Source organism: Dendrobates tinctorius, unplaced genomic scaffold, assembly GCF_039654945.1.
Source record: "Dendrobates tinctorius isolate UK_male_01 unplaced genomic scaffold, ASM3965494v1 ptg000386l, whole genome shotgun sequence".
NCBI classification, from domain to species: domain Eukaryota; kingdom Metazoa; phylum Chordata; class Amphibia; order Anura; family Dendrobatidae; genus Dendrobates; species Dendrobates tinctorius.
This window is the reverse complement of record NW_027362052.1, coordinates 1,720,813-1,746,941: the sequence shown is the minus strand read 5'-3', so window position 1 is coordinate 1,746,941 and position 26,129 is coordinate 1,720,813. Positions and strand designations below refer to the sequence as shown.

Below are 26,129 nucleotides of genomic sequence, written 5' to 3'. Positions count from 1 at the left end.
GTGCTCAGCCCCGTCACTCTGCAGAGTGAGACGGCTGAGGAACCCCTGGCAGGAGCAAGCAACGATGCTCAAGGAAATGGGGAGCTGCATGGGGACCATGAGGAAGGTAATGCCATGCAGCTGACCAGTGCCACCGAGGAAGGTAACTGGCCCATAAGTAGCACTGCTCCTGAAGTATTGGGGGTGGATGGGGAGGTAGAGCCCAGGGCAGCCCCGGCTGGTGGGTCTGTAGAAATCCCCAGGGAGGCAGCATACATAGCAGCTGTCACACGCAGTCAGAGTGCCCAGATCGCAGGTAACGCACTGTCTTCTGGACCCTCTGCTGCTACAGGAGAGACTGAACCAGAGGGTCCCAGTAAAGAGGGGACCCTGACGTCACTTCTGGCAGCCTCCAGCATGGAGTTCCAGGCTGCTCTGCACTCAGATGCCAGCCTTGAGAAATTGAGAGGTCTCGCCAAGACGCCCACCTCCGAGTCTGATAAGGAGAAGGTGTTCTGGGAACGAGGAAGGTTGTACCGGGAGACAGTACCCGGAGATCCTAAAAAGGAGTGGTTGAGGGAGAGACAGCTGGTCGTCCCCTATCAGTTCAGAACTGAGTTGTTGCGGATTGCCCATGAGATTCCACTCGCTGGACACTTGGGGATCAGCAAAACAAAGGCACGGCTGTCTCAACACTTCTATTGGCCCAAGATGGGGACAGATGTAACACACTACTGCCGCTCCTGTGCCACCTGTCAAAAAGTGGGTAAGGCGGGGCCTGCTCTTAAGGCTACCCTTATTCCTTTGCCGGTGATAGAGGAGCCTTTCCAGAGAATCGCGGTGGACATTGTAGGACCGCTGTCCGTCCCCAGCAGCTCCGGAAAGCGATGCATTCTCACTGTGGTAGACTACGCTACCCGGTACCCAGAGGCAGTAGCTCTGTCTTCAACCAGGGCAGATAAGGTGGCTGACGCACTGGTGACCATCTTTTCAAGAGTAGTATTTCCCAGGGAGATGCTTACCGATCAAGGGCCCCAATTCATGTCTCGCCTAATGGAGGCTCTCTGTGAGAAAATGCAGGTGACGCAGCTGGTATCGAGTCCGTATCACCCACAGACTAATGGTTTGTGTGAACGCTTCAACGGTACCCTCAAACAGATGCTCCGCATACTGGTTGAGACCCAAGGGCACGACTGGGAGCGGTACCTCCCACACCTGCTGTTCGCTTACAGAGAAGTTCCGCAGGCCTCGACCGGGTTCTCCCCCTTCGAGCTCCTGTATGGCAGGCGAGTCCGGGGACCCCTTGGGTTGATAAGAGAATCCTGGGAAGATGAGCCAAACCCCACAGAAGTGTCCATCGTGGATTATGTCATGCGCTTCCGTGACAAGATGCAGACCTTGACGCAGTTGGTGCTGTCATGGTCAACGTGTGTCTGGACGCAGATGTTACCGCAAGGCGGACCCATAATACACGTGACCCTGGATACAGCGCCTCCAGTAGGGCGAATTTAAATAATAATACGTGCAGATGGATACGCCGCCTCCACCTGGCGAATTTAGGTATTACACGTAATAAATACATTCTGGAAACCCCGCCTCAAGTACGGCGAATTTAAATAATAAGGGGGAACCTGGGAAACATTAACAATGGTGGCCTTGCGATAGGGAATAGGAAAGTGGAGACCTCCTGAGCTCCCCTGAGCCAGTGTCCCTGCACTCCTAACGTTCCCTACGCCGGTTCCACACCGGGCGCCGCACGCGTACCTCAAAGCCCTTGCTCGCCCTGACCCTAAACCCTCACTAGGGAATTGGGCGGTGCGGAGACTACTCCCACCACTGCACTAATAACACACATGAGGGAAAGAGACAATACAGGGGACACACCACTTAGCTTTATGCTCTGTGCTTATGCTCCTGCAACAGAGCCCTCCACCTGCGTGCGTCTTCTCCTCCACCCGGATCCATCACCATAGTGCAGCCTTGGAGCAGAGTCCACCACCAGTTGCTGCTGCTTAGTAACAGAGTCCCAAGGACGAGTTCAGCTTCTGCCACGAAGTCAAGCATGCTTGAGTCCAGCTCAGCAGCCAAGTCCCACATGGTGAGTGCCACTCTCCATAGTCGCCACTCCACCAGTCCATGCAGACACTTCCTGTCGACACCATCACTGCGACCCCACCACGCCATGCCAGCCCTTTGTCCAGACACCATAGCTGACACACGTCCCCCCTGGCTAAGCTGCACAGGACTCCTCAGCTCCATCCTTCCACCAGGCTCTCACCAACTCAGAATCAATGAATGAATCAATATCACCAGCAGTGATTACACACCCTGAGACTCATTTATAGAGCCCCACACCTGATTCATAATTATGTGCGCATTAAACCTAAAGTGCGATACCACTAAGCACCACCGGGGACAGTCAAGTCACCTTGGCAACTTGCCAAAAGGAAAAAAAGTTCACTCTGTGCTTTTAAAACTGTCAGATCAAATTCAGATCATGACAGGTGCATGACAACATGACGCAGGCTCAGGCTGACCAGAAGCGCTGGTACGACCAGAACGCTCGGGAGCGGACCTACCAGGTGGGTCAAAAGGTGTGGGTGCTGGTCCCTGTACCAACGGATAAGCTTCAGGCAGCCTGGGAAGGCCCGTACGTCGTCCACCAACAGCTCAACCCGGTCACCTACGTGGTCACGCTTGACCATGCTCGGGGTAGGCGCAAGGCCTTCACGTCAACATGCTGAAGGCGCACTACGAACATGAAGCTTGCGTCCTACCGGTCTGCAATCTGCCAGAGGATGGGGAGGAAGATCCCCTCCTGGACATGCTGGCCCAGGCCAAGGCCAATGGGTCCATTGAGGACATGGAGATAAGTGGTTCGCTCACCGTGTCCCAACGGTTGCAGTTGATGGCCACCCTGGAACTCTTCCGGCCCGTGTTCACCAACCAACCGGGGAGGACAGAGTTAGCGGTTCATGAGGTGGACATCGGGAATCACGCCCCATTACGGCGAACACCTTATCGGATCTCTGAAACAGTGCAACAAGTCATGCGCCAAGAGATCGATGAGATGTTAAGGCTGTGGGTGATTCGACGGTCAAAAAGCGCGTGGGCTTCACCAGCAGTCCTCGTGCCTAAAAAGGATCGAACCACCCGGTTCTGCGTGGACTACAGGGGGCTCAACGCCATCACAACCTCTGATGCCCACCCGATGCCGCGCATCGAGGAGCTGCTCGAGCGGTTGGCAGACGCCAACTACATATCCATCATGGATTTGAGTCGGGGATACTGGCAGATTCCCCTGAGCCCTGAGGCGCAGGAGAAATCCACCTTTATCACCCCCCTTTGGACTGTATGAGTCCACGGTCATGCCCTTCGGCATGAAAAATGCCCCTGCCACTTTCCAGCGGATGGTCAACCACCTGCTTCGGGGACTGGAGGAGTACGCGGTAGCGTACTTAGACGATATTGCCGTCTTCAGTTCCACCTGGGAGGAACACCTTCAGCACCTCCAGGAGGTGCTCAAGCGTCTTCACCAGGCAGGCCTGACCATCAAGCCGGGGAAGTGCCAGATAGGCATGCACGAGGTCCACTACCTGGGGCACCGGGTAGGCGGGGGTTTCATGAGTCCGGAGCCAGAAAAGGTGGACGCAATCGTGTCCTGGCCCACCCCCAGGACCAAGAAGCAGGTGAAGTCCTTCTTGGGCACTGCCGGGTACTATAGGCGGTTCGTACAGGACTATAGCGCCCTTGCGAAACCCTTGACTGACCTCACCAAGCAGAGGCTACCCCAAACACTCAACTGGACAGATGACTGTGAGGCGGCTTTCCAAGCTTTGAAAGCAGCCCTGTGCAACTCTCCAGTGTTGAGAGCAGTCGACAGCAGTCGCCCGTTTCTGGTACAGACCGACGCCAGCGAGTTTGGCCTCGGTGCTGTGCTTAGCCAGGTCGACTCGGGGGACCAAGAGCACCCCGTGTTGTACCTGAGCCGGAAACTTTTGCCGAGGGAAGTGGCATACTCGACCATCGAGAACGAGTGTCTGGCCATGGTGTGGGCACTGCAACGTTTGCAGCCCTACCTGTACGGGCATGCCTTCACGGTGGTAACCGACCACAACCCTCTGAGCTGGTTGCACACAGTGTCCGGAACCAATGGAAGGTTGCTCCGCTGGAGCCTTGCCCTTCAACAGTACGACTTTACTGTAAAACACAGGAAGGGCAGTGAAAACGGCAATGCCGATGGTTTGTCCCGCCGGGGCGAACCCGCTGAGGTGCGCATGGCCGATTACCGAGAGGTAATGCCTCCTTAGCGCCCTCTTAAGGGGGGAGGTGTGATGCACAATGGCCGCAAGATATGTTTTCTGTTGCAATGTGCTAAAAATCCTCCATTTTGTAAGAAGCTGCCTGCCAGTGTCTCAGTTACATTGCACCCTGCAGCAGCTTCCCTTCCCCCCAGGTGTTATAAATCAACTTCCTGCTGTTACAACCATTTGGCTTCTCTCAGCCTCAACTGAAAGAAAAAAAAAGTGCGGGAAAAACCTCTTTGTTTGAAATCAGGAGTTAGAAGTAAACCTTTAAGAGCCTGCCCTGTGAAAGCCCTATAACATAGAGATATAATAACCATATCTCTGTGATCCGAGCGGTCCCAGCTCCGCTACAGTGTCACTTCCGAAGTCCTAACATGTCGAGAACCTGAGATATGATTTGCGCCCAAATGGACGGTCATATCGCATAGATGTTTGATGTTTTCTTGATGGGCTCATTACGCTGGGAAACATGATACCACTGATGAGTCCATACCAGCTTCTCCCATAAAGTTATAGCTAATCTATGTTTTGTAGCCAAAATATAACTTGGATGAGAGAGGTGGGATCAACCCAGAATGCATCTCTCCGTGATGTCACATAGGAAAGTCTATAAGGCATTCCCTGGGCAAAACCAGCTCAGAAGAGCTCCAATCCTCGTGCTGACCAGAACTCCAGATGAGTGGAGATGTGTGGCTCCGCCTTCTTTCTCAGCCGCATGGGTTTGCCTAGAGAGTCATGATCAACCGTGAGTGTACCTCTGTTTTTAATCCCTTTATTTTATATCTGTACGGTACATATTTTATGTCTCAATTTTATAGCAACTTTTATCTGTAATCACTGTCCTCTTTCGGAAAATAAATGATTTAATATTTAGCCTGTCTCCATGCTCTAAGAATCGAACTATACGCCTTTGATGGATAATTGCTACTAATTCAAGGGGTTTGCCACGGACCCTCTTAATTTAACACTGTGAATTAAGTAACCGTGACTGGTGGCAGCGCTGGCAGTACAGAAGGGTCTTATATTGCTGAATAAGGGGCTGCGGCCACAGCATTGATAATTCCCTTACTGCAGAAGCCTAATTGCCGGTTCACAACAGGCAGTCCGTCCGGCGACTAATTATCCTAGGTGCAGTTCCCTGACTGACCTGAGGGTAAGGGGGGCGCCGGAGAGCTGCGAGTTCCAAAGTGGAACTGAGAAAGTGGGATGTACATAAATCCCCGCAGTACTTGGAAGATTGATAGCAGTGGTGGGGCATCCAAATTAAACTCCCCCTGCGGCAAATTGTAGAGCGAGATTAGCTTGCTGGATATTTTTGGTCACATGGTGCCAGTGGTGGGATAACTAAGATAAGCCCCCACTGCGCCTGTGATAGCCGTGTGCCGGCATTGTGTCACGTCCCTCCGTCCGCTGATGCACCGGTGTCAGTGGTGGGATTGTGACATAGTGGTGACACAGGGTCCGCTGTCCGTCGTGTTTTGGTGGCAGCGGGACCCCCGTCAGTCGCCTCCGTATTTGGACGAACGGTGGTGGGCTGTTCGTCACATCATCCACACCAATGCCCGGCCTGTAGGCAAACTGGAGAGGGCCCATATCCGAGCTCACTATAGGACGGAGACATGTGAGAACCAATCTCTCTAATACCTTCATCAGGTGTGATGTCAATGCTACAGGTCTATAGTCATTAAGGTCTTTCGGATACTTTCCCTTACTGCAGTAAGGGAATTATCAATGCTGTGGCCGCAGCCCCTCATTCAGCATGTAAGACCCATCTGTACTGCCAACCAGCCTAACCAACCGCACACACCACGCTGCCACCAGCCACGCTTTACTTAATCAAAGAGTTAATTAAGAGGGTCCGTGACAAACCCCAAATTAGTAGCGATTATCTAAAAAAAAGGCGCATAGTTCATTTCTTAGAGCATGGAGACAGAGCTAATAGATTTTATCATTTATTCCCAAAATGTGGGCAGTAATTACATAGATAAGAGTTGCTATAAAGTTGAGACATTACATATGTACAAATGGAAATATAAAACAACGTGGATGAAAGAACAGAAAGTGACACTCACATGTGCGTAGTTGGTATTAGACAGACCATGTGGCTGGGGGAGGGGCGCTTAACCAAACGTCCCCACTTATCGGCACATCTCTCTGGCAGCAGGACTCCAGCTGAACTGACTGGAATTTGGTAGGGAATACCTATAGCCTAGGGTCTGTGACCTCACGAAATGGGCGGTCTGGAGAGGTCCAACCTCCCTCTCTCCAAGTTAGGATTTGGCTACAAAACTTAGAATAACTATATCTAAACGAGAAAAGCCCGTACCAACACACATAGGGCATCATTGTTTGTGATTTACCGAATAGAATCCGAAGACACCAAGCATGCTATACTTAGGACACTCCGTTTGGGAGCAATCCATATCTCGGTTTCTGGAGGGATTAGGATTATGAAAATTAGAGATTGGTAAGCTGCTTTCGTTGTCTACGCAGTGATATGGTTATTATATCTCTGAGTTGTATGGTTTTTGCAATATGACTTGTTTTAATACTTCCCATATACTGGCATCCAGCCTCGGACAGAACAAAGAGATCTTTTCCCCCTAGCTGTGCTTTGAGAGGAAATGCCCGGTATTCAGATGCCGTCAGAAAGCACACACACAGCTGCTAAGGGGGGCAAAAGGAGGGGGCTGTAAGGGAGGGGGGAAGTGCTGCCAGCTGACAGTGGACAATGTCCTCAGTAGTGTGGAATGGGAGATTTCTAGAAGGTTCTAGAAACATCATACTTTATAGACATTTTACATTACAATTCTAACATACTGAGATAATGACTTTTGGGTTTTCATTGGCTGTAAGCCATAATCATCAACATTACCAGAAATAAACCCGGGAAATAGATGACTCTATAGAATATGAGTTTTACTTTTTGTATTGAAGAACTGAAATAAATTCACTTTTTGTTGATATTCTAATTTTGTGAGATTCACCTGTATCTATGCATGAGGTATATTACAGGAGGAGCGCGCGATGACATCGCACACCTCTGATACAGGGACAGGGCACATTACAGGAGGAGCGCACGGTGACATTGCACACCTCTGATACAGGGACGGGGTACATTACAGGAGGAGCGTACGGTGACATCGCACACCTCTGATACAGGGACGGGGTACATTACAGGAGGAGCGCATGGTGACATTGCACACCTCTGATACAGGGACAGGGCACATTACAGGAGGAGCGCACGGTGACATTGCACACCTCTGATACAGGGACAGGGCACATTACAGGAGGAGCGCACGGTGACATTGCACACCTCTGATACAGGGACGGGGTACATTACAGGAGGAGCGCACGGTGACATTGCACACCTCGGACACAGGGACGGGGCACATTACAGGAGGAGCGCACGATGACATCGCACACCTCTGATACAGGGACGGGGTACATTACAGGAGGAGCGCACGTGACATTGCACACCTCTGATACAGGGACGGGATACATTACAGGAGGAGCGCACGGTGACATTGCACACCTCTGATACAGGGACGGGATACATTACAGGAGGAGCGCACGATGACATCGCACACCTCTGATACAGGGACGGGGCACATTACAGGAGGAGCGCACGATGACATCGCACACCTCTGATACAGGGACGGGGTACATTACAGGAGGAGCGCACGGTGACATTGCACACCTCTGATACAGGGACGGGATACATTACAGGAGGAGCGCACGGTGACATTGCACACCTCTGATACAGGGACGGGATACATTACAGGAGGAGCGCACGATGACATCGCACACCTCTGATACAGGGACGGGGCACATTACAGGAGGAGCGCACGATGACATCGCACACATCTGATACAGGGAAGGGGTACATTACAGGAGGAGTGCACGATGATATCGCACACCTCTGATACAGGGACGGGGCACATTACAGGAGGAGCGCACGGTGACATCGCATACCTGATACAGGGACGGGGTACATTACAGGAGGAGCGCACGGTGACATCGCACACCTCTGATACAGGGACGGGGTACATTACAGGAGGAGCGCACGGTGACATCGCACACCTCTGATACAGGGACGGGGTACATTACAGGAGGAGCGCTCGGTGACATCGCACACCTCTGATACAGGGACGGGGTACATTACAGGAGGAGCGCACGGTGACATCGCACAGCTCTGATACAGGGACGGGGCACATTACAGGAGGAGCGCACGGTGACATCGCACACCTCTGATACAGGGACGGGGTACATTACAGAAGGAGCGCACGGTGACATCGCACAGCTCTGATACAGGGACGGGGCACATTACAGGAGGAGCGCACGGTGACATCGCACACCTCTGATACAGCGACGGGGCACATTACAGGAGGAGCGCACGGTGACATCGCACACCTCTGATACAGCGACGGGGTACATTACAGGAGGAGCGCACGGTGACATCGCACACCTCTGATACAGGGACGGGGTACATTACAGGAGGAGCGCATGATGACATCGCACACCTCGGACACAGGAACCCTCTATATTACAGGAGCGTCTTAGTGATGACATCACACACTCCTGACACAGGAACCTCCTATATTACAGTAATGTGGGATGCTTGCGGACTGCACTGACCTGAACTTGTGATAGAGAAGTTTCCGAATCTTTTCCTCCCTCAGGCCTGTGGATGAAGATGAATAAGTAAAGCAGAGAAGACCTCAGACCTCAGATGTCCCTGGCACTGAACACGTACCTGTGCGCTGCTGGCCAAAGTCGGATGCCGGCATCCTGTATGACTCCTGGTGTGTTGTAGACATGTCCACCAGCAGCTGAGTGCTCAATATGCCCTTCTGTCCGTGTTGGTGGGTCTGTCCCTCTATGGCGAGTCCCGAGGCAGAACAGAAGGCATCCAAGCTTGCTGTAACTCTCTATAAACAGGAGAAAGGCAGAAGAAACGGGTCATGAGAAAGAACTACATTGTCCAGAAGATCCAAACACCAGATATGACAGTCGTCACCGCTGCTGCCCGACAGGAGACATCAGAAAGGAATAAGGGACCTCAATCACCACTGTGATCAATGTGTGGATGGCTGGAGGGGGAGATGTCACCGTCTGCAGCAAAAGAGATGGAGACAGAACTTTATTTGGGTGTTTGGCGCCTAACGCTGTAACGTTTTGGTAGAGTTTGATTTTTCTGCTGATGTATTCTATCACGTCAGGTGTTTTCGCCACAGCTTATATGAATGTGATTGCTCTAAACAGGATAAAGCACAGCACTGGGTAGATCAAGCACAGCACTAGCACTAAGTAGATCAAGCACAGCACTAGCACTAAGTAGATCAAGCACAGCACTAGCACTGAGTATATCAAGCACAGCACTAGCACTGAGTATATCAAGCACAGCACTAGCACTAGGTAGATCAAGCACAGCACTAGCACTAGGTAGATCAAGCACAGCACTAGCACTGAGTAGATCAAGCACAGCACTAGCACTAAGTAGATCAAGCACAGCACTAGCACTGAGTATATCAAGCACAGCACTAGCACTGAGTATATCAAGCACAGCACTAGCACTAGGTAGATCAAGCACAGCACTAGCACTAGGTAGATCAAGCACAGCACTAGCACTGAGTAGATCAAGCACAGCACTAGCACTAAGTAGATCAAGCAAAGCACTAGCACTAGACAGATGAAGCACAGCGCTAGGTAGATCAAGCACAGCGCTAGGTAGATCAAGCACAGCACTAGGTAGATCAAGCAAAGTACTAGCACTAAGTAGATCAAGCAAAGCAATAGACAGATCAAGCACAGCGCTAGGTAGATCAAGCACAGCACTAGCACTAAGTAGATCAAGCACAGCACTAGCACTGAGTAGATCAAGCACAGCACTAGCACTGAGTAGATCAAGCACAGCACTAGCATTAGGCAGATCAAGCACAGCACTAGCACTAAGTAGATCAAGCACAGCACTAGCACTGAGTAGATCAAGCACAGCACTAGCACTGAGTAGATCAAGCACAGCACTAGCACTGAGTAGATCAAGCACAGCACTAGCACTGAGTAGATCAAGCACAGCACTAGCATTAGGCAGATCAAGCACAGCACTAGCATTAGGCAGATCAAGCACAGCACTAGCACTAAGTAGATCAAGCAAAGCACTAGCACTAGACAGATGAAGCACAGCGCTCGGTAGATCAAGCACAGCACTAGGTAGATCAAGCAAAGTACTAGCACTAAGTAGATCAAGCAAAGCAATAGACAGATCAAGCACAGCGCTAGGTAGATCAAGCACAGCACTAGCACTAAGTAGATCAAGCACAGCACTAGCACTGAGTAGATCAAGCACAGCACTAGCACTGAGTAGATCAAGCACAGCAATAGACAGATCAAGCACAGCGCTAGGTAGATCAAGCACAGCACTAGCACTGGGTAGATCAAGCACAGCACTAGGTAGATCAAGCACAGCACTAGCACTAAGTAGATCAAGCACAGAACTAGCACTAGGTAGATCAAGCACAGCGCTAGGTAAATCAAGCACAGCACTAGCACTGGGTAGATCAAGCACAGCACTAGGTAGATCAAGCACAGCACTGGCACAGGGTAGATTAAGCACTAGCACTAGGTAGATCAAGCACAGCACTAGCACTTGGTAGATCAAGCACAGCACTAGCACTAGGTAGATCAAGCACAGCACTAGGTAGATCAAGCACAGCACTAGGTAGATCAAGCACAGCACTAGCACTGGATAGATCAAGCACTGCACTAGCACTGGGTAGATCAAGCACTGCACTAGCACTATGTAGATCAAGCATAGCACAAGCACTAGGTAGCTCAAGCACAGCACTAGCACTAGGTAGATCAAGCATAGCACAAGCACTAGGTAGATCAAGCACAGCACTAGGTAGATCAAGCACAGCACTAGGTAGATCAAGCACAGCACTAGCACTGGATAGATCAAGCACTGCACTAGCACTGGGTAGATCAAGCACTGCACTAGCACTATGTAGATCAAGCATAGCACAAGCACTAGGTAGCTCAAGCACAGCACTAGCACTAGGTAGATCAAGCATAGCACTAGCACTAGGTAGATCAAGCACAGCACTAGGTAGATCAAGCACAGCACTAGGTAGATCAAGCACAGCACTAGCACTGGATAGATCAAGCACTGCACTAGCACTGGGTAGATCAAGCACTGCACTAGCACTATGTAGATCAAGCATAGCACAAGCACTAGGTAGCTCAAGCACAGCACTAGCACTAGGTAGATCAAGCATAGCACTAGCACTAGGTAGATCAAGCACAGCACTATCACTGGTTAGATCAAGCACAGCACTAGGTAGATCAAGCCCAGCACTAGCACTAGGTAGATCAAGCATATCACAAGCACTAGGTGGATCAAGCACAGCACTAGCACTGGGTAGATCAAGCATAGCACTAGCACTAGGTAGATCAAGCACAGCACTATCACTGGTTAGATCAAGCACAGCACTAGGTAGATCAAGCCCAGCACTAGCACTAGGTAGATCAAGCATATCACAAGCACTAGGTGGATCAAGCACAGCACTAGCACTGGGTAGATCAAGCACTAGCACTAGGTAGATCAAGCACAGCACTAGCACTGGGTAGATCAAGCAGAGCACTAGTACTAGGTAAATCAAGCACAGCACTAGGTAGATGAAGCACAGCACTAGCACTGGGTAGATCAAGCAGAGCACTAGTACTAGGTAAATCAAGCACAGCACTAGGTAGATGAAGCACAGCACTAGCACTGGGTAGACCAAACACAGCACTAGGTAGATCAAGCATAGCACAAGCACTAGGTAGATCAAGCACAGCACTAGCAGTGGGTAGATCAAGCACAGCGCTAGGTAGATCAAGCACAGCACTAGCACTAGGTAGATCAAGCACAGCACTAGCACTGGGTAGATCAAGCACAGCACTAGCACTAGGTAGATCAAGCACAGCACTAGGTAGATCAAGCACAGCACTAGCACTGGGTAGATTAAATACAGCGCTAGGTAGATCAAGCACAGCACTAGCACTGGATAGACCAAGCACAGCGCTAAGTAGATCAAGCACAGCACTAAAACTGAGTAGATCAAGCACAGCACTGGGTAGATCAAGCACAGCACTAGCACTAGGTAGATCAAGCATAGCACAAGCACTAGGTAGATCAAGCACAGCACTAACACTGGGTAGATCAAGCACAGTACTAGCACTAGGTAGATCAAGCACAGCACTAGCACTGGGTAGATCAAGCACAGCGCTAGGTAGATCAAGCACAGCACTAGCACTAGGTAGATCAAGCACAGCACTAGCACTGGGTAGATCAAGCAGAGCACTAGCACTAGGTAGATCAAGCATAGCACTAGGTAGATCAAGCACAGCACTAGCACTGGATAAATCAATCACAGCAATAGCACTAGGTAGATCAAGCACAGCACTAGCACTGGATAGATCAAGCACAGCACTAGCACTAGGTAGATCAAGCAAAGCACTAGGTAGATCAAGCACAGCACTAGGTAGATCAAGCACAGCGCTAACACTAGGTAGATCAAGCACAGCACTAGCACTGGGTAGATCAAGCAAAGTACTAGGTAGATCAAGCAAAGCACTAGGTAGATCAAGCACAGCACTAGCACTAGGTAGATCAATCACAGCACTAGCACTAGGTAGATCAAGCATAGCACAAGCACTAGGTAGTTCAAGCACAGCACTAACACTGGGTAGATCAAGCACAGCACTAGGTAGATCAAGCACAGCACTAGCACTGGGTAGATCAAGCACAGCACTAGCACTGGGTAGATCAAGCACAGCGCTAGGTAGATCAAGCACAGCACTAGCACTAGGTAGATCAAGCACAGCACTAGCACTGGGTAGATCAAGCAGAGCACTAGTCCTATGTAGATCAAGCACAGCACTAACACTGGGTAGATCAAGCACAGCGCTAGGTAGATCAAGCACAGCACTAGCACTGGGTAGATCAAGCACAGCACTAGCACTGGGTAGATCAAGCACAGCACTAGCACTAGGTAGATCAAGCACAGCACTAGGTAGATCAAGCACAGCACTAGCACTAGGTAGATCAAGCACAGCACTAAGTAGATCAAGCACAGCACTAGCACTGGGTAAATTAAATACAGCGCTAGGTAGATCAATCACAGCACTAGCACTGGATAGATCAAGCACAGCGCTAAGTAGATCAAGCACAGCACTATAACTGAGCAGATCAAGCACAGCACTGGGTAGATCAAGCACAGCACTAGGTAGGTCAAGCACAGCACTAGGACTGGGTAGATCAAGCACAGCACTAGCACTGGGTAGATCAAGCACAGCACAAGCACTGGATAAATCATGCACAGCACTAGCACTAGGTAGATCAAGCACAGCGCTAGGTAGATCAAGCACAGCACTAGGTAGACCAAGCACAGCACTAGCACTAGGTAGATCAAGCACAGCACTAGTACTAGGTAGATCAAGCACATCACTAGGTAGATCAAGCACATCACTAGGTAGATCAAGCACAGCGCTAGGTAGATCAAGCACAGCACTAGCACTGGGTAGATCAAGCACAGCACTAGGTAGATCAATCATAGAACAATCACTAGGTAGATCAAGCACAGCACTAGGTAGATGAAGCACAGCGCTAGGTAGATCAAGCACAGCACTAGCACTAGGTAGATCAAGCACAGCACTAGCACTGGGTAGATCAAGCACAGCACTAGGTAGATCAAGCACAGCACTGGCACTGGGTAGATCAAGCACAGCACTAGCACTAGGTAGATCAAGCACAGCACTAGCACTGCGTAGATCAAGCACAGCACTAGCACTAGGTAGGTCAAGCACAGCACTAGGTATATCAAGCACAGCACTAGCACTGGGTAGATCAAGCACAGCACTAGCACTGGATAGATCAAGCACAGCACTAGCACTGGATAGATCAAGCACAGCACTAGCACTAGGTAGATCAAGCTCAGCACTAGGTAGATCAAGCACAGCACTAGCACTGGATAGATCAAGCACAGCACTAGCACTGGATAGATCAAGCACAGCACTAGCACTAGGTAGATCAAGCACAGCACTAGGTAGATCAAGCACAGCACTAGCACTGGGTAGATCAAGCACAGCACTAGCACTGGATAGATCAAGCACAGCACTAGCACTAGGTAGATCAAGCACAGCATTAGCACTGGTTAGATCAAGCACAGCACTAGGTAGATCAAGCACAGCGCTAGCACTAGGTAGATCAAGCACAGCACTAGCACTGGGTAGATCAAGCACAGCACTAGGTAGATCAAGCACAGCACTAGCACTAGGTAGATCAAGCATAGCACAAGCACTAGGTAGATCAAGCACAGCACTAGCACTGGTTAGATCAAGCACAGCAGTAGGTAGATCAAGCCCAGCACTAGGTAGATCAAGTATATCACAAGCACTAGGTGGATCAAGCACAGCACTAGCACTGGGTAGATCAAGCACAGCACTAGCACTGGGTAGATCAAGCACAGCACTAGCACTGGGTAGATCAAGCAGAGCACTAGTACTAGGTAGATCAAGCACAGCACTAGGTAGATCAAGCACAGCACTAGGTAGATCAAGCATAGCACAAGCACTAGGGAGATCAAGCACAGCACTAGCAGTGGGTAGATCAAGCACAGCGCTAGGTAGATCAAGCACAGCACTAGCACTAGGTAGATCAAGCACAGCACTAGCACTGGGTAGATCAAGCACAGCACTAGCACTAGGGAGATCAAGCAGAGCACTAGGTAGATCAAGCACAGCACTAGCACTAGGTAGATCAAGCACAGCACTAGGTAGATCAAGCACAGCACTAGCACTGGGTAGATTAAATACAGCGCTAGGTAGATCAAGCACAGCACTAGCACTGGATAGATCAAGCACAACGCTAAGTAGATCAAGCACAGCACTATAACTGAGTAGATCAAGCACAGCACTGGGTAGATCAAGCACAGCACTAGTACTACGTAGGTCAAGCACAGCACTAGCACTGGGTAGATCAAGCACAGCACTAGCACTGGGTAGATCAAGCACAGCACTAGATAGATCAAGCACTAGCACTAGGTAGGTCAAGCACAGCACTATCACTGGATAGATCAAGCACAGCACTAGCACTAGGTAGATCAAGCACAGCACTAGGTAGATCAAGCACAACACTAGCACTGGGTAGATCAAGCACAGCACTAGGTAGATCAAGCACAGCACTAGCACTGGGTAGATTAAGCACAGCACTAGCACTAGGTAGATCAAGCATAGCACAAGCACAAGGTAGATCAAGCACAGCACTAGCACTGGGTAGATCAAGCACAGCGCTAGGTAGATCAAGCACAGCACTAGCACTGGGTAGATTAAGCACAGCACTAGCACTGGGTAGATCAAGCACAGCACTAGGTAGATCAAGCACAGCACTAGCACTGGGTAGATTAAGCACAGCACTAGCACTAGGTAGATCAAGCATAGCACAAGCACTAGGTAGATCAAGCACAGCACTAGCACTAGGTAGATCAAGCACAGCACTAGCACTGGGTAGATCAAGCAGAGCACTAGTCCTAGGTAGATCAAGCACAGCAGTAGGTAGATCAAGCACAGCACTAGCACAGGGTAGAACAAGCACTGCATTAGGTAGATCAAGCATAGCACTAGCACTGGGTAGATCAAGCACAGCACTAGCACTGGGTAGATCAAGCAGAGCACTAGTCCTAGGTAGATCAAGCACAGCACTAGGTAGATCAAGCACAGCACTAGCACTAGGTAGATCAAGCACAGCACTAGGTAGATCAAGCACAGCACTAGCACTGGGTAAATTAAATACAGCGCTAGGTAGATCAATCACAGCACTAGCACTGGATAGATCAAGCACAGCGCTAAGTAGATCAAGCACAGCACTATAACTGAGTAGATCAAGCACAGCACTGGGTAGATCAAGCACAGCACAAGCACTGGATAAATCAAGCACAGCACTAGCACTAGGTAGATCAAGCACAGCACTAGGTAGATCAAGCACAGCGCTAGGTAGATCACGCACAGCACTAGCACTGGGTAGATCAAGCACAGCACTAGGTAGATCAAGCACAGCACTAACACTAGGTAGATCAAGCACAGCACTAGCACTGGGTAGATCAAGCAAAGCACTAGGTAGATCAAGCACAGCACTAGGTAGATCAAGCACAGCAGAGCACTAGTCCTAGGTAGATCAAGCACAGCAGTAGGTAGATCAAGCACAGCACTAGCACTGGGTAGATCAAGCACAGCACTAGCACTAGGTAGATCAAGCACAGCACTAGCACTGGGTAGATCAAGCACAGCACTAGCACTAGCTAGATCAAGCACAGCATTAGGTAGATCAAGCATAGCACTGGCACTAGGTAGATCAAGCACAGCACCAGGTAGATCAAGCACAGCACTAGCACTGGGTATATTAAATACAGTGCTAGGTAGATCAATCACAGCAGTAGCACTGGATAGATCAAGCACAGCGCTAAGTAGATCAAGCACAGCACTATAACTGAGTAGATCAAGCACAGCACTTGGTAGATCAAGCACAGCACTAGCACTAGGTAGCTCAAGCACAGCACAAGCACTAGGTAGGTCAAGCACAGCACTAGCACTTGGTAGATCAAGCACAGTACTAGCACTGGGTAGATCAAGCACAGCACTAGCACTGGATAAATCAAGCACAGCGCTAGGTAGATCAAGCACAGCGCTAGGTAGATCAAGCACAGCACTAGCACTGGGTAGATTAAGCACAGCACTAGGTAGATCAAGCACAGCACTAGGTAGATCAAGCACAGCACTAGGTAGATCAAGCACAGCACTTGGTAGATCAAGCACAGCACTAGCACTGGATGAATCAAGCACAGCACTAGCACTAGGTAGATCAAGCACAGCACTAGCACTGGGTAGATCAAGCACAGCACTAGCACTAGGTAGATCAAGCAAAGCACTCGGTAGATCAAGCACAGCACTAGCACTGGGTAGATCAAGCACAGCACTAGCACTAGGTAGATCAAGCAAAGCACTCGGTAGATCAAGCACAGCCCTAGCACTAGGTAGATCAGCACTAGGTAGATCAAGCAAAGCACTAGGTAGATCAAGCACAGCACTAGCACTAGGTAGATCAGCACTAGGTAGATCAAGCAATGCACTAGGTAGATCAAGCACAGCACTAGGTAGATCAAGCACAGCACTAGCACTAGGTAGATCAGCACTAGGTAGATCAAGCAAAGCACTAGGTAGATCAAGCACAGCACTAGCACTAGGTAGATCAGCACTAGGTAGATCAAGCAAAGCACTAGGTAGATCAAGCACAGCGCTAGGTAGATCTAGCACAGCACTAGCACTAGGTAGATCAGCACTAGGTAGATCAAGCAAAGCACTAGGTAGATCAAGCACAGCGCTAGGTAGATCAAGCACAGCACTAGCACTAGGTAGATCAATCACAGCACTAGCACTAGGTAGATCTAGCACAGCACTAGCACTGGGTAGATCAAGCACAGCACTAGAAATAGGTAGCTCAAGCACAGCAGTAGCACTAGGTAGATCAAGCACAGCACTAGGTAGATCAAGCACAGCACTAGGTAGATCAAGCACAGCACTAGCACTGGGTAGATTAAGCACAGCGCTAGGTAGATCAAGCACAGCACTAACACTGGATAGATCAAGCACAGCGCTAAGTAGATCAAGCAGAGCACTATAACTGAGTAGATCAAGCACAGCACTAGCACTAGGTAGATCAAGCACAGCACTAGCACTGGGTAGATCAAGCACAGCACTAGCACTGGATAAATCAAGCACAGCACTATTACTGGGTAGATCAAGCACAGCACTAGCACTGGGTAGATCAAGCACAGCACTAGGTAGATCAAACAGAGCACTAGGTAGATCAAGCACAGCACTAGCACTGGATAGATCAAGCACAGAGAGGGTAGCGCAGAATCAACAGGCAAACTCACAATGCGGGACAGAACCGGGTCAGAACCACATAAGCAAGCTAGAAGACAACGAACAGGCACAGGCACACAGGGGTCAACACACTCGGCTAAAGGCAAAAGTATAACTGACAGGGATTGGAGTTTCTCAGGGCTATAAGAAGCTCTCCCTGAACCAAAGAGAGGCCACAATCATTAACCCCAGGCGTGCAGGTCAAAGCCTGCACTGGGCTCAAGACATTAACCCCTGACGTGCAGGTCAAAACCTACACTGGGATCATGACAGTACCCCCCTCTCAACGGGGGCCTCTGGACCCCCAGGCTTCCCCGGGTATTTGGTATGGAAAGCCCGAACCAGGCGATCTGCATGTACAGAGTGAGCAGGGACCCACGAGCGATCCTCTGGTCCATAACCCTTTCAGTGGACCAGGTACTGCAAAGAGCGGCGCACCCGCCGAGAGTCCACAATATGTCCGACCTCATACTCCAAGTGACCCTCCACCAACACTGGAGGGACAACAGACTCGAAATCCTCCTTGAAAGACCCTAAGGGTTTCAACAGGGATTTATGGAACACATTGGATATTTTTAAGGAGGCGGGGAGACACAACCTATATGCCACTGGGTTGACTATCGCCATAATCTCGTACGGATCAATGAACTTTGGTCCCAATTTAGCTGATGGCACCTTCAAGTTGAAGTTTCGTGTGGAAAGCCAAACCTTCTCCCCCACCTGAAACGTGTCCCGTGGCTCTCTTTTTGTCAGCAAAATATTTGTACCTCTCCTGGGCCCGAGAGATATTACGCTGGACTTCAGCCCAGAGGTTTTTTAACAGTTGAACGGACCCCTCTACCCCTGGACAACCGGAATCCACCCGTGAAAATTCCCCAAAATGAGGATTAAACCCATAATTAATCAGGAATGGGGACATGTTGGTGGACTGACTCACCCGGTTGTTAAAAGCGAATTCTGCCAATGGTAACGCATCACACCATTCATCCTGTCTAGCGGAGGTCAGACACCTGAGAATTTGTTCCAGGGATTGATTGGTGCTTTCCGTCTGACCATTACTCTCCGGGTGATATGCCGACGAGGAGAGTGAGATGCCCATTTTCATACAGAATCCCCTCCAAAATTTGGCCACAAACTGCACACCTCTGTCAGACACCACATTCAGGGGTACCCCATGCAATTGGACCACATGCTGCACAAACAACCTTGACACTGTTTCTGCTGAGGGTAATGCTGCCAAGGGAATGAAATGGGCCTGTTTTGAAAATCTAACCACCACTACCCAGATCACGGTATTGCCCCTGGAAGGTGGAAGGCCGGTAATGAAGTCCATGGAGTGATGAGTCCATGGCCTATCACGAACCGGTAAAGGTATGAGTTCCCCAGCCGGCCAGTTATGCGAGCTTTTGGAACGAGCACACACACACCACAAGCAGAAATGAATTTCTCGACACCGGACCTCAGTGAAGGCCACCAAAAAACCCTGGCTACTGCCTCTCTAGTGGCCGTGATACCGGGATGAGCACTCAGCCTAAAGTCATGAAACTCCTGCAGAAGGCTAGGCCGCAATAAATCTGGAACAAACAATTTATCCCCTGGCCTGGTTGCCGGAGCTAGGAACTGAGCCCTTAAAATTTCTTGTTCCAATTCCGATGAGACCCCCGCCATTACCACCCCGGGGGGAAGAATGGAGGATGGTGGCTCGGGGGGAGACACCGAGTCAAAACTTCTGGACAGGGCATCCGTTTTAACATATTTGGATCCCGGTCGAAAAGTAATGGAGAATTGAAATCGTGAAAAAAAAGTGACCAACGGGCTTGTCTAGGAGTAAGCCTCTTAGCAGATTCAAGGTATGCCAAATTTTTGTGATCCATGACAACCGTGATAGTGTGAGCCGCCCCTTCCAAAAAGTGTCTCCATTCTTCGAATGCCAGCTTGACCACAAGAAGTTCTCTGTTGCCTACATCATAGTTTTTCTCGGCTGAAGAGAACTTCTTGGAGAAGAAGACACAGGGTTTGAAATTAGTAAGGGTGGCTGGACCCTGGGACAGCACTGCCCCCACTTCAGAAGCATCCACCTCCACAATGAATGGTTTGGACGGGTCTGGTTGGACCAACACTGGGGCGGACATGAAACATCTCTTAAGAGCTGAGAAGGACTCCTTAGCGAGTAGAGACCAATTTTTTACATTAGCCCCCTTCTGGGTAAGATCCGTGAGTGGTTTAACCACTCGTGAGAAACCTTTAATGAATCTCTGATAATAGTTCGCAAATCCTAAGAAGCGCTGGAGCCCCTTGAGATCTCGAGGCTGAACCCAGTCAGCGATCGCCAGCACCTTCTTAGGATCCATACGAAACCCTTCACAAGACACAATCAGTCCCAAAAAAGACAGTTCCTGTACGAAAAACAAACACTTTTCCAATTTAACAAACAATTGGTTCTCCCTGAGTCTCTGGAGAACTGTCTGTAGGTGTTGCAAGTGAGACTGACTGTCCGCGGAATACACCAAAATGTCATCCAAAGAAATGATATCAAAACGGCCTATCAGGTCACAAAACACAACATTGCTGAAGTTCTGGAAAATAGCGGGTGCATTAGTTAACCCTAACGGCATTACCAGGTTTTCAAAGAGTCCTTCAGATGTGAGGAACGCAGTTTTCCACTCGTCCCCTTCCCGAACTCTTATCAGATTGCAGGACCCCCGGAGATCTAACTTGGAGAAACATTGGGCCCCAGCTAGCTGGCTACATAAGTCTGGGATGAGGGCAAGCGGTTAAGTGTTCCTAACACTTATCTTGTTAAGTTCCCGAAAGTCGACGCCCAGCCGCAAACCACCATCTTTCTTCTTCACAAAGAAGAATCCTGCTGCCACGGGTGACACAGAAGGCCTGATATGCCCTTGCGGAGACTCTCAGCTATGTACTCCTTCATGGCTTGGCGCTCAGGCCCAGACAAATTGAACAATCGAGCCTTAGGTAACTTGGCTCCGGGTACTAATTCAGTGGCACAATCGTAGGGTTTATGTGGTGGCAGCGCCTCAGCCACACTTTCGGAAAAAACGTCTTCAAAATCCTTCAGGTACTCCGGAATACCTTCCAGACCGACAGACGACACAGATATGGATTTAACAGAGTTAACAAGGTGTCCCAGGTTACCACATTTATCCTTGCATCCCCATTGAGTGATCTCCCCTGTCAACCAATCAATGGTAGGATTATGGTGTTGAAGCCAAGGCATCCCCAGTACCAGTTCTGCATGCAAGTTATCTACACAAGACAACTTAGTTTTTCCACGAGTGGGATCCACTTTTAGAAAAAAAAGTTCAGACCTGAAACAGATACCGTCCTGGGTAAGAGGGGACGAGTCAATTGCCACAAGTTTAACAGGATCCCGAAGCCTGACTGTCCCTATCTTAAGAGTCATAACTTTGGTATCAATCAGGTTCACAGCAGAACCACAGTCAACAAAAGCAGTAGTCTGAACCGGACCATTGGCAAGTTCCAGTTCCACCTGCAGCACCATTTTTGCACGTGAGGAAAATTGTACCTGAAGGTCTGGGTAGCCTCCTTGACTACTACCCAGACCTAGTCGTTTCCCGCCATCTTGGAGGATGACGGACAGGAGGGATAGTCCTTCTTCCAGTGTCCAGATTCCCCACAATAGAAGCACAACTGCTTCTCCCGACGGCGTCTTCTTTCCTTCTCACAGGTGACAGCGCTCACCTCCATAGCCACAGGAGGAGTCCGGGTCTCATCTCCACTGGAGAATAATGATGTTTCCAGTTGCCTAACGCCTCTAGCCCGTAGTCTGCGATCCATGCGAACCGCTTGGGTCATGGCAAACTCCAGGGAGTCAGGTGGAGGATGGAGTGCCAAAGCATCCTTCAGACGTTCACACAGGCCTCTACGGAACAGCCCCCAAAGGGTGGCATCACTCCAGGAAAATCTTGGCTGCCCAATGTCTGAATTCAGTAGAGAACCACTCGGCCTAGTACTCCCCCTGACAGACACTCATCACCTTGTCCTCAGCCAAACGCACTCTATCTGGATCATCGTAAATAAGCCCTAAGGCTTCAAAAAACGCATCCACAGACATTCTCTCAGGGGCAGAAGAGGAAAGCGAAAATGCCCAGGCTTGTGGGGACCCCCTAAGCAGAGATATAACCACCCCCACCCTCTGTTTCTCATCCCCTGAGGAGCGGGGTCTCAAAGAGAAAAAGCTTACAGCCCTCCTTAAATGCCCTGAAATCATCCTTGTTACCAGAAAATGTATCTGGCAATTAACCGGGGATTCGGGTGGGAATAAAATTACATCTCTATTCCCCACCTGCTGGAAGCCTGCGGAAAGTACACCCTGAACTGGGTCCTCAACCCGCCGTTGAGACTGGGCCAGAGCTTGGTGTTCCAAACTAAGCTTCTGCAGTGACTGAGTCAAGCATTTCACCTGCTCAGATAAGGCATGCATTGGGTCCATGCTGCAGAAGTGAGGAGAGAAAAAAAAAATTCAAGGGTCAGCTATAATGTCAGGAACACCGCACTGAACTAGCTCACTGAGCCAGTGCGCGTGTCCTGAGTAAAGCGAACTGTACTCAAAGATACCTGTGGAGCGGGTGTGGCGCCCATGAGGCTCAGTCGCCACAGAGGTACTGCACCTTCTCCTAAGGTGTAGTGCCCCACCATCCAGGTAAGTTGGAGGCTCCTGACCACGCTCCAACACTCGCACCCCACACAATAGAGTAGTTGAGCATAACCACATTGTGGCTCCTTGCTTAGAGAGAAGCAGAGCACCTTTGGTGGTTCCCTGCTTGGAACACTAAACGTGCTGGGAGGCGGGTGGAGTTTAGAATACATAAAAGAGCGGGATGGTTTAGGATTAGAGGTCAGTCTGACAGGAAGTCAGTCGGAGGGAGGAAGTCACTCAGAGAGGAGTGAGGAAAGGAGATCCCTGGAAGAAGGGATGGAGGAAGGAGTGCTGCAGCTGCCTCAGTGACCTGAGCCAGCTGGCACGGGAAAGAAAAGGAAAGAAGGAGAAAGATGTAGAACTGAAGCCTGAGCTTCCATAGAGGGAAAGGACAAGTATGGAACGTAGGAGTAAAAGGGAACACAGAGGACGTGGGTTAGAGGAAGAACCCTGCCTAGAAGTTCTAAGCGCAAGGCCGGGGCCCGGTCCCCGAGGTTGTGTGAACACTAATGGTTCTGCAGCAGACACCGGTGGAGTAGTGGGCTGTAAATGCACTACTCCCATCTAAGACTTGGGGCACAACAGCAACACGGATAGTGAGCCGGGACTTAGGAGTAGAGAGTCCCCGAAGCAGGCTACATCTGTCAGGAGGAACTCCAGTGTAACTCAGTACTAGGAGATCTTCACATTTAAAGGCGCTATAGAGGAGACATTCAGAAAAGGCACATAAGTTGGCGGAGTGTTGGAAGGGAGCATTCCATCTTGCCTGGAAGTTGACTGAGTCCCTGGCCCGGAGGACACGGCACAGAAGCGGGCACTACAGACTGTGAGTAAAGCTTTGGAACTACATGCCCTGGTGTCCTCCATTCCTTCCTGCATCCGCCCGCCAAACACTGCTACATCCCCTGCGCCGGACACTACAACATCTAAGTGTCTCCACAGCTACACTGCCCTGGGACAACAGCCCTGCCTGTGGAGGGCTATATATAACTGCTGCACCACACCATCTGTCTCAGAGGATCTGTCTGCAGCGTTGGCTTAACACCTCCCTTGCCGAACACCACAGGTGGCGTCACAAACTATGCATTTAACTACATTCAGCATTAACATATCGCCATTACTTGGGCGCCCAGGGCCACGGTCCGGGTCAACGCTGCTGTGACACATCCCACTGATTCCGGCCCGGTACCGAGTACCCCACAGCCCTGGGAGGGCGACCCAACTTGGCATCACAAACAGGATGATGAGACCCGATGCCATCGGGTTCTGTGTGCCTAAGATTTGTTGGACTTAAAACTTGTGAGAATGTGCAGAAAACCCAGTTTAATAGACTGTGAAATGAACATTAAAAATGGTCGTTGGCGTGGAGAAGAAGGGCGTGAAGAGATGGGAGGTCCTAGGAAAAGACTGCGAACAGTCTTGGGCCTCCCCTGCCTGAATTACTATGTGACAGCAACATAGCCCACCCCCCGAGGGGTTCGTATACTGGCTTGGTATGGAGGCGCTGGAAGAAGACGCCGCCCCAAGAAGGCGGGGCAGAAGCCAGTGGCGGGAAAGGGGCCGAGAGAGGAGGGAGAAGAACACCAGAACGCCATCTTGGAGAGAGAGGGAAGTGGATCTCCCCAGCACCATGACTGCAGGCTCCAACCCTGTAGCGGAAATGAACCGTCAGCAGCTGGAGGACAAAATCGCCCGGCTGACTGACCCAATGTTTGCGGCTGAGGCAGGAGGCCTTGTGGAGGCTGAACTGGCAGTGCGCCCAGGAGGGGCCTACATCTGCGGTGACCGCCGCCGCTGCACCGGCGCTTCCCCAGGCAGATTCAGTGGAGCCTGCCGCCGCTGTTACACCACCGGCAGCATCCGAAGCCCCTTTGCTGCCGCCACAGGAGGAGTTATATGCGGCCCTGGGAGTTGAAGCAGTGGAAAAGGAGCACCCGCCTGGACCTGATGCGGCTGCGCAGGTCCCATCAGAGGCCCCCGCGGACCAGGAACCACCACCCGCTACCACCGGCCCGCTTTCACCGGCACCGGAGTAAAGACCACACCGCCAGGAGGCCCCAGGTGCGTCCGATGCCCCAACACCGGGGAAGGCCCTGGGGTGCACCACAGTCGCAGCGGCTGGCCAGGTCGTGCTAGATCTGGTCTGGGACCGGGATACCAGTCCCCGGCGGGAACACCGGAGCCCCTGAAGGTGGCACCGCAGTACCAAACCAGCCTGGACCAGTCCCGGGAACAGCGGGAGGATGATGAGCACTGGGCCAGTTGTCAAGCCACCATCCGGCAGCTGAACACCGGGAGAGAGAGCAGTGCCGGCAAGCGATACTAGGCCCAGATTTGGACCGGAAGGAGCGGGTCCGTGCTGGTCATTATGGTCCCAGGGATGCAGCAGGTTGGGGCCACGTCTTGAATGTGAACCATGAGAGGGGGTTCGGCTTTATCCATGACCCTAGCTGAATCTACGATCTATTCTTCAGGAGAGACGTGGAACCTCACTTGAGGAAATGACACCCTGCCAGGAACCTGAGCCCGGGAGACAAGGTGACATTTACTAGGCATGAAGGTCTCAGAGGCTGGCATGCCCTGAACATCAGGCGAGTCCCAGAAGATCTCCTCCAGACCTGCAGGCAGAGACCACCTACTGCCCCTATGTGCCAAGATGTGCCCAAGGTACAGAAAGCCACAGATTTCACCCCACTGGAAGAGGAGTACTTGAGGACTGCCAATGCGTTCCTTACATCTGGTAGCAGTACCCAATCAGCAGCTTCCAGAACCCAAGGAGGGGATCAGCACTAATAACTTGCAGTAACTCTCGTGACCCAGGAGGGTTTGTTTGCACCGTTGTGCCTTTTTATTCCATTTTTGACCATCATGGTTAGTTTTTGCTTTCCCAGTGTTGCCCTGTGTTGTTGGCAGCCTTCCTATTGAACTAGCGATCATGAACTTGGAGTGATCCAAAAACTTTTACTTGTAAATAGTTGCACCTCTTTAGGTGCCCTCTCTTGGTTTTACATATAGACACTTTGCGAAGAATACGTCTACCTCAAAGGACACTGCAAGAGATCCCGGCTGGGAGCGGTGTCCAGCACTTACAAGAACTGTTGAAAAGTTTTAATGTGAAGTATTTGATGATGATGTGTCTTATAAGAGTATTGGTAACAAGGAAATGGCTTTTATATAGAATTAGGAATATTTTGATACAG

At 50.5% G+C, this 26,129-nt stretch overlaps 1 protein-coding gene across 2 annotated transcripts in view; it reads right to left on the bottom strand.

Moving 5' to 3' along the window:
* LOC141076080 (sperm-associated antigen 8-like) overlaps nt 1-26,129 on the bottom strand; it is a 63,194-nt gene that overhangs the window by 32,478 nt on the left and 4,587 nt on the right. For both annotated transcript variants that reach the window (XM_073563326.1, XM_073563327.1), the window contains exons 3-4: nt 9,043-9,217; nt 8,925-8,970 (exon numbers count right to left, since the gene is read on the bottom strand). In XM_073563326.1, the coding sequence (XP_073419427.1) occupies nt 8,925-8,970; nt 9,043-9,217 (221 nt within the window). The remainder of the gene's footprint in view (nt 1-8,924; nt 8,971-9,042; nt 9,218-26,129) is intronic.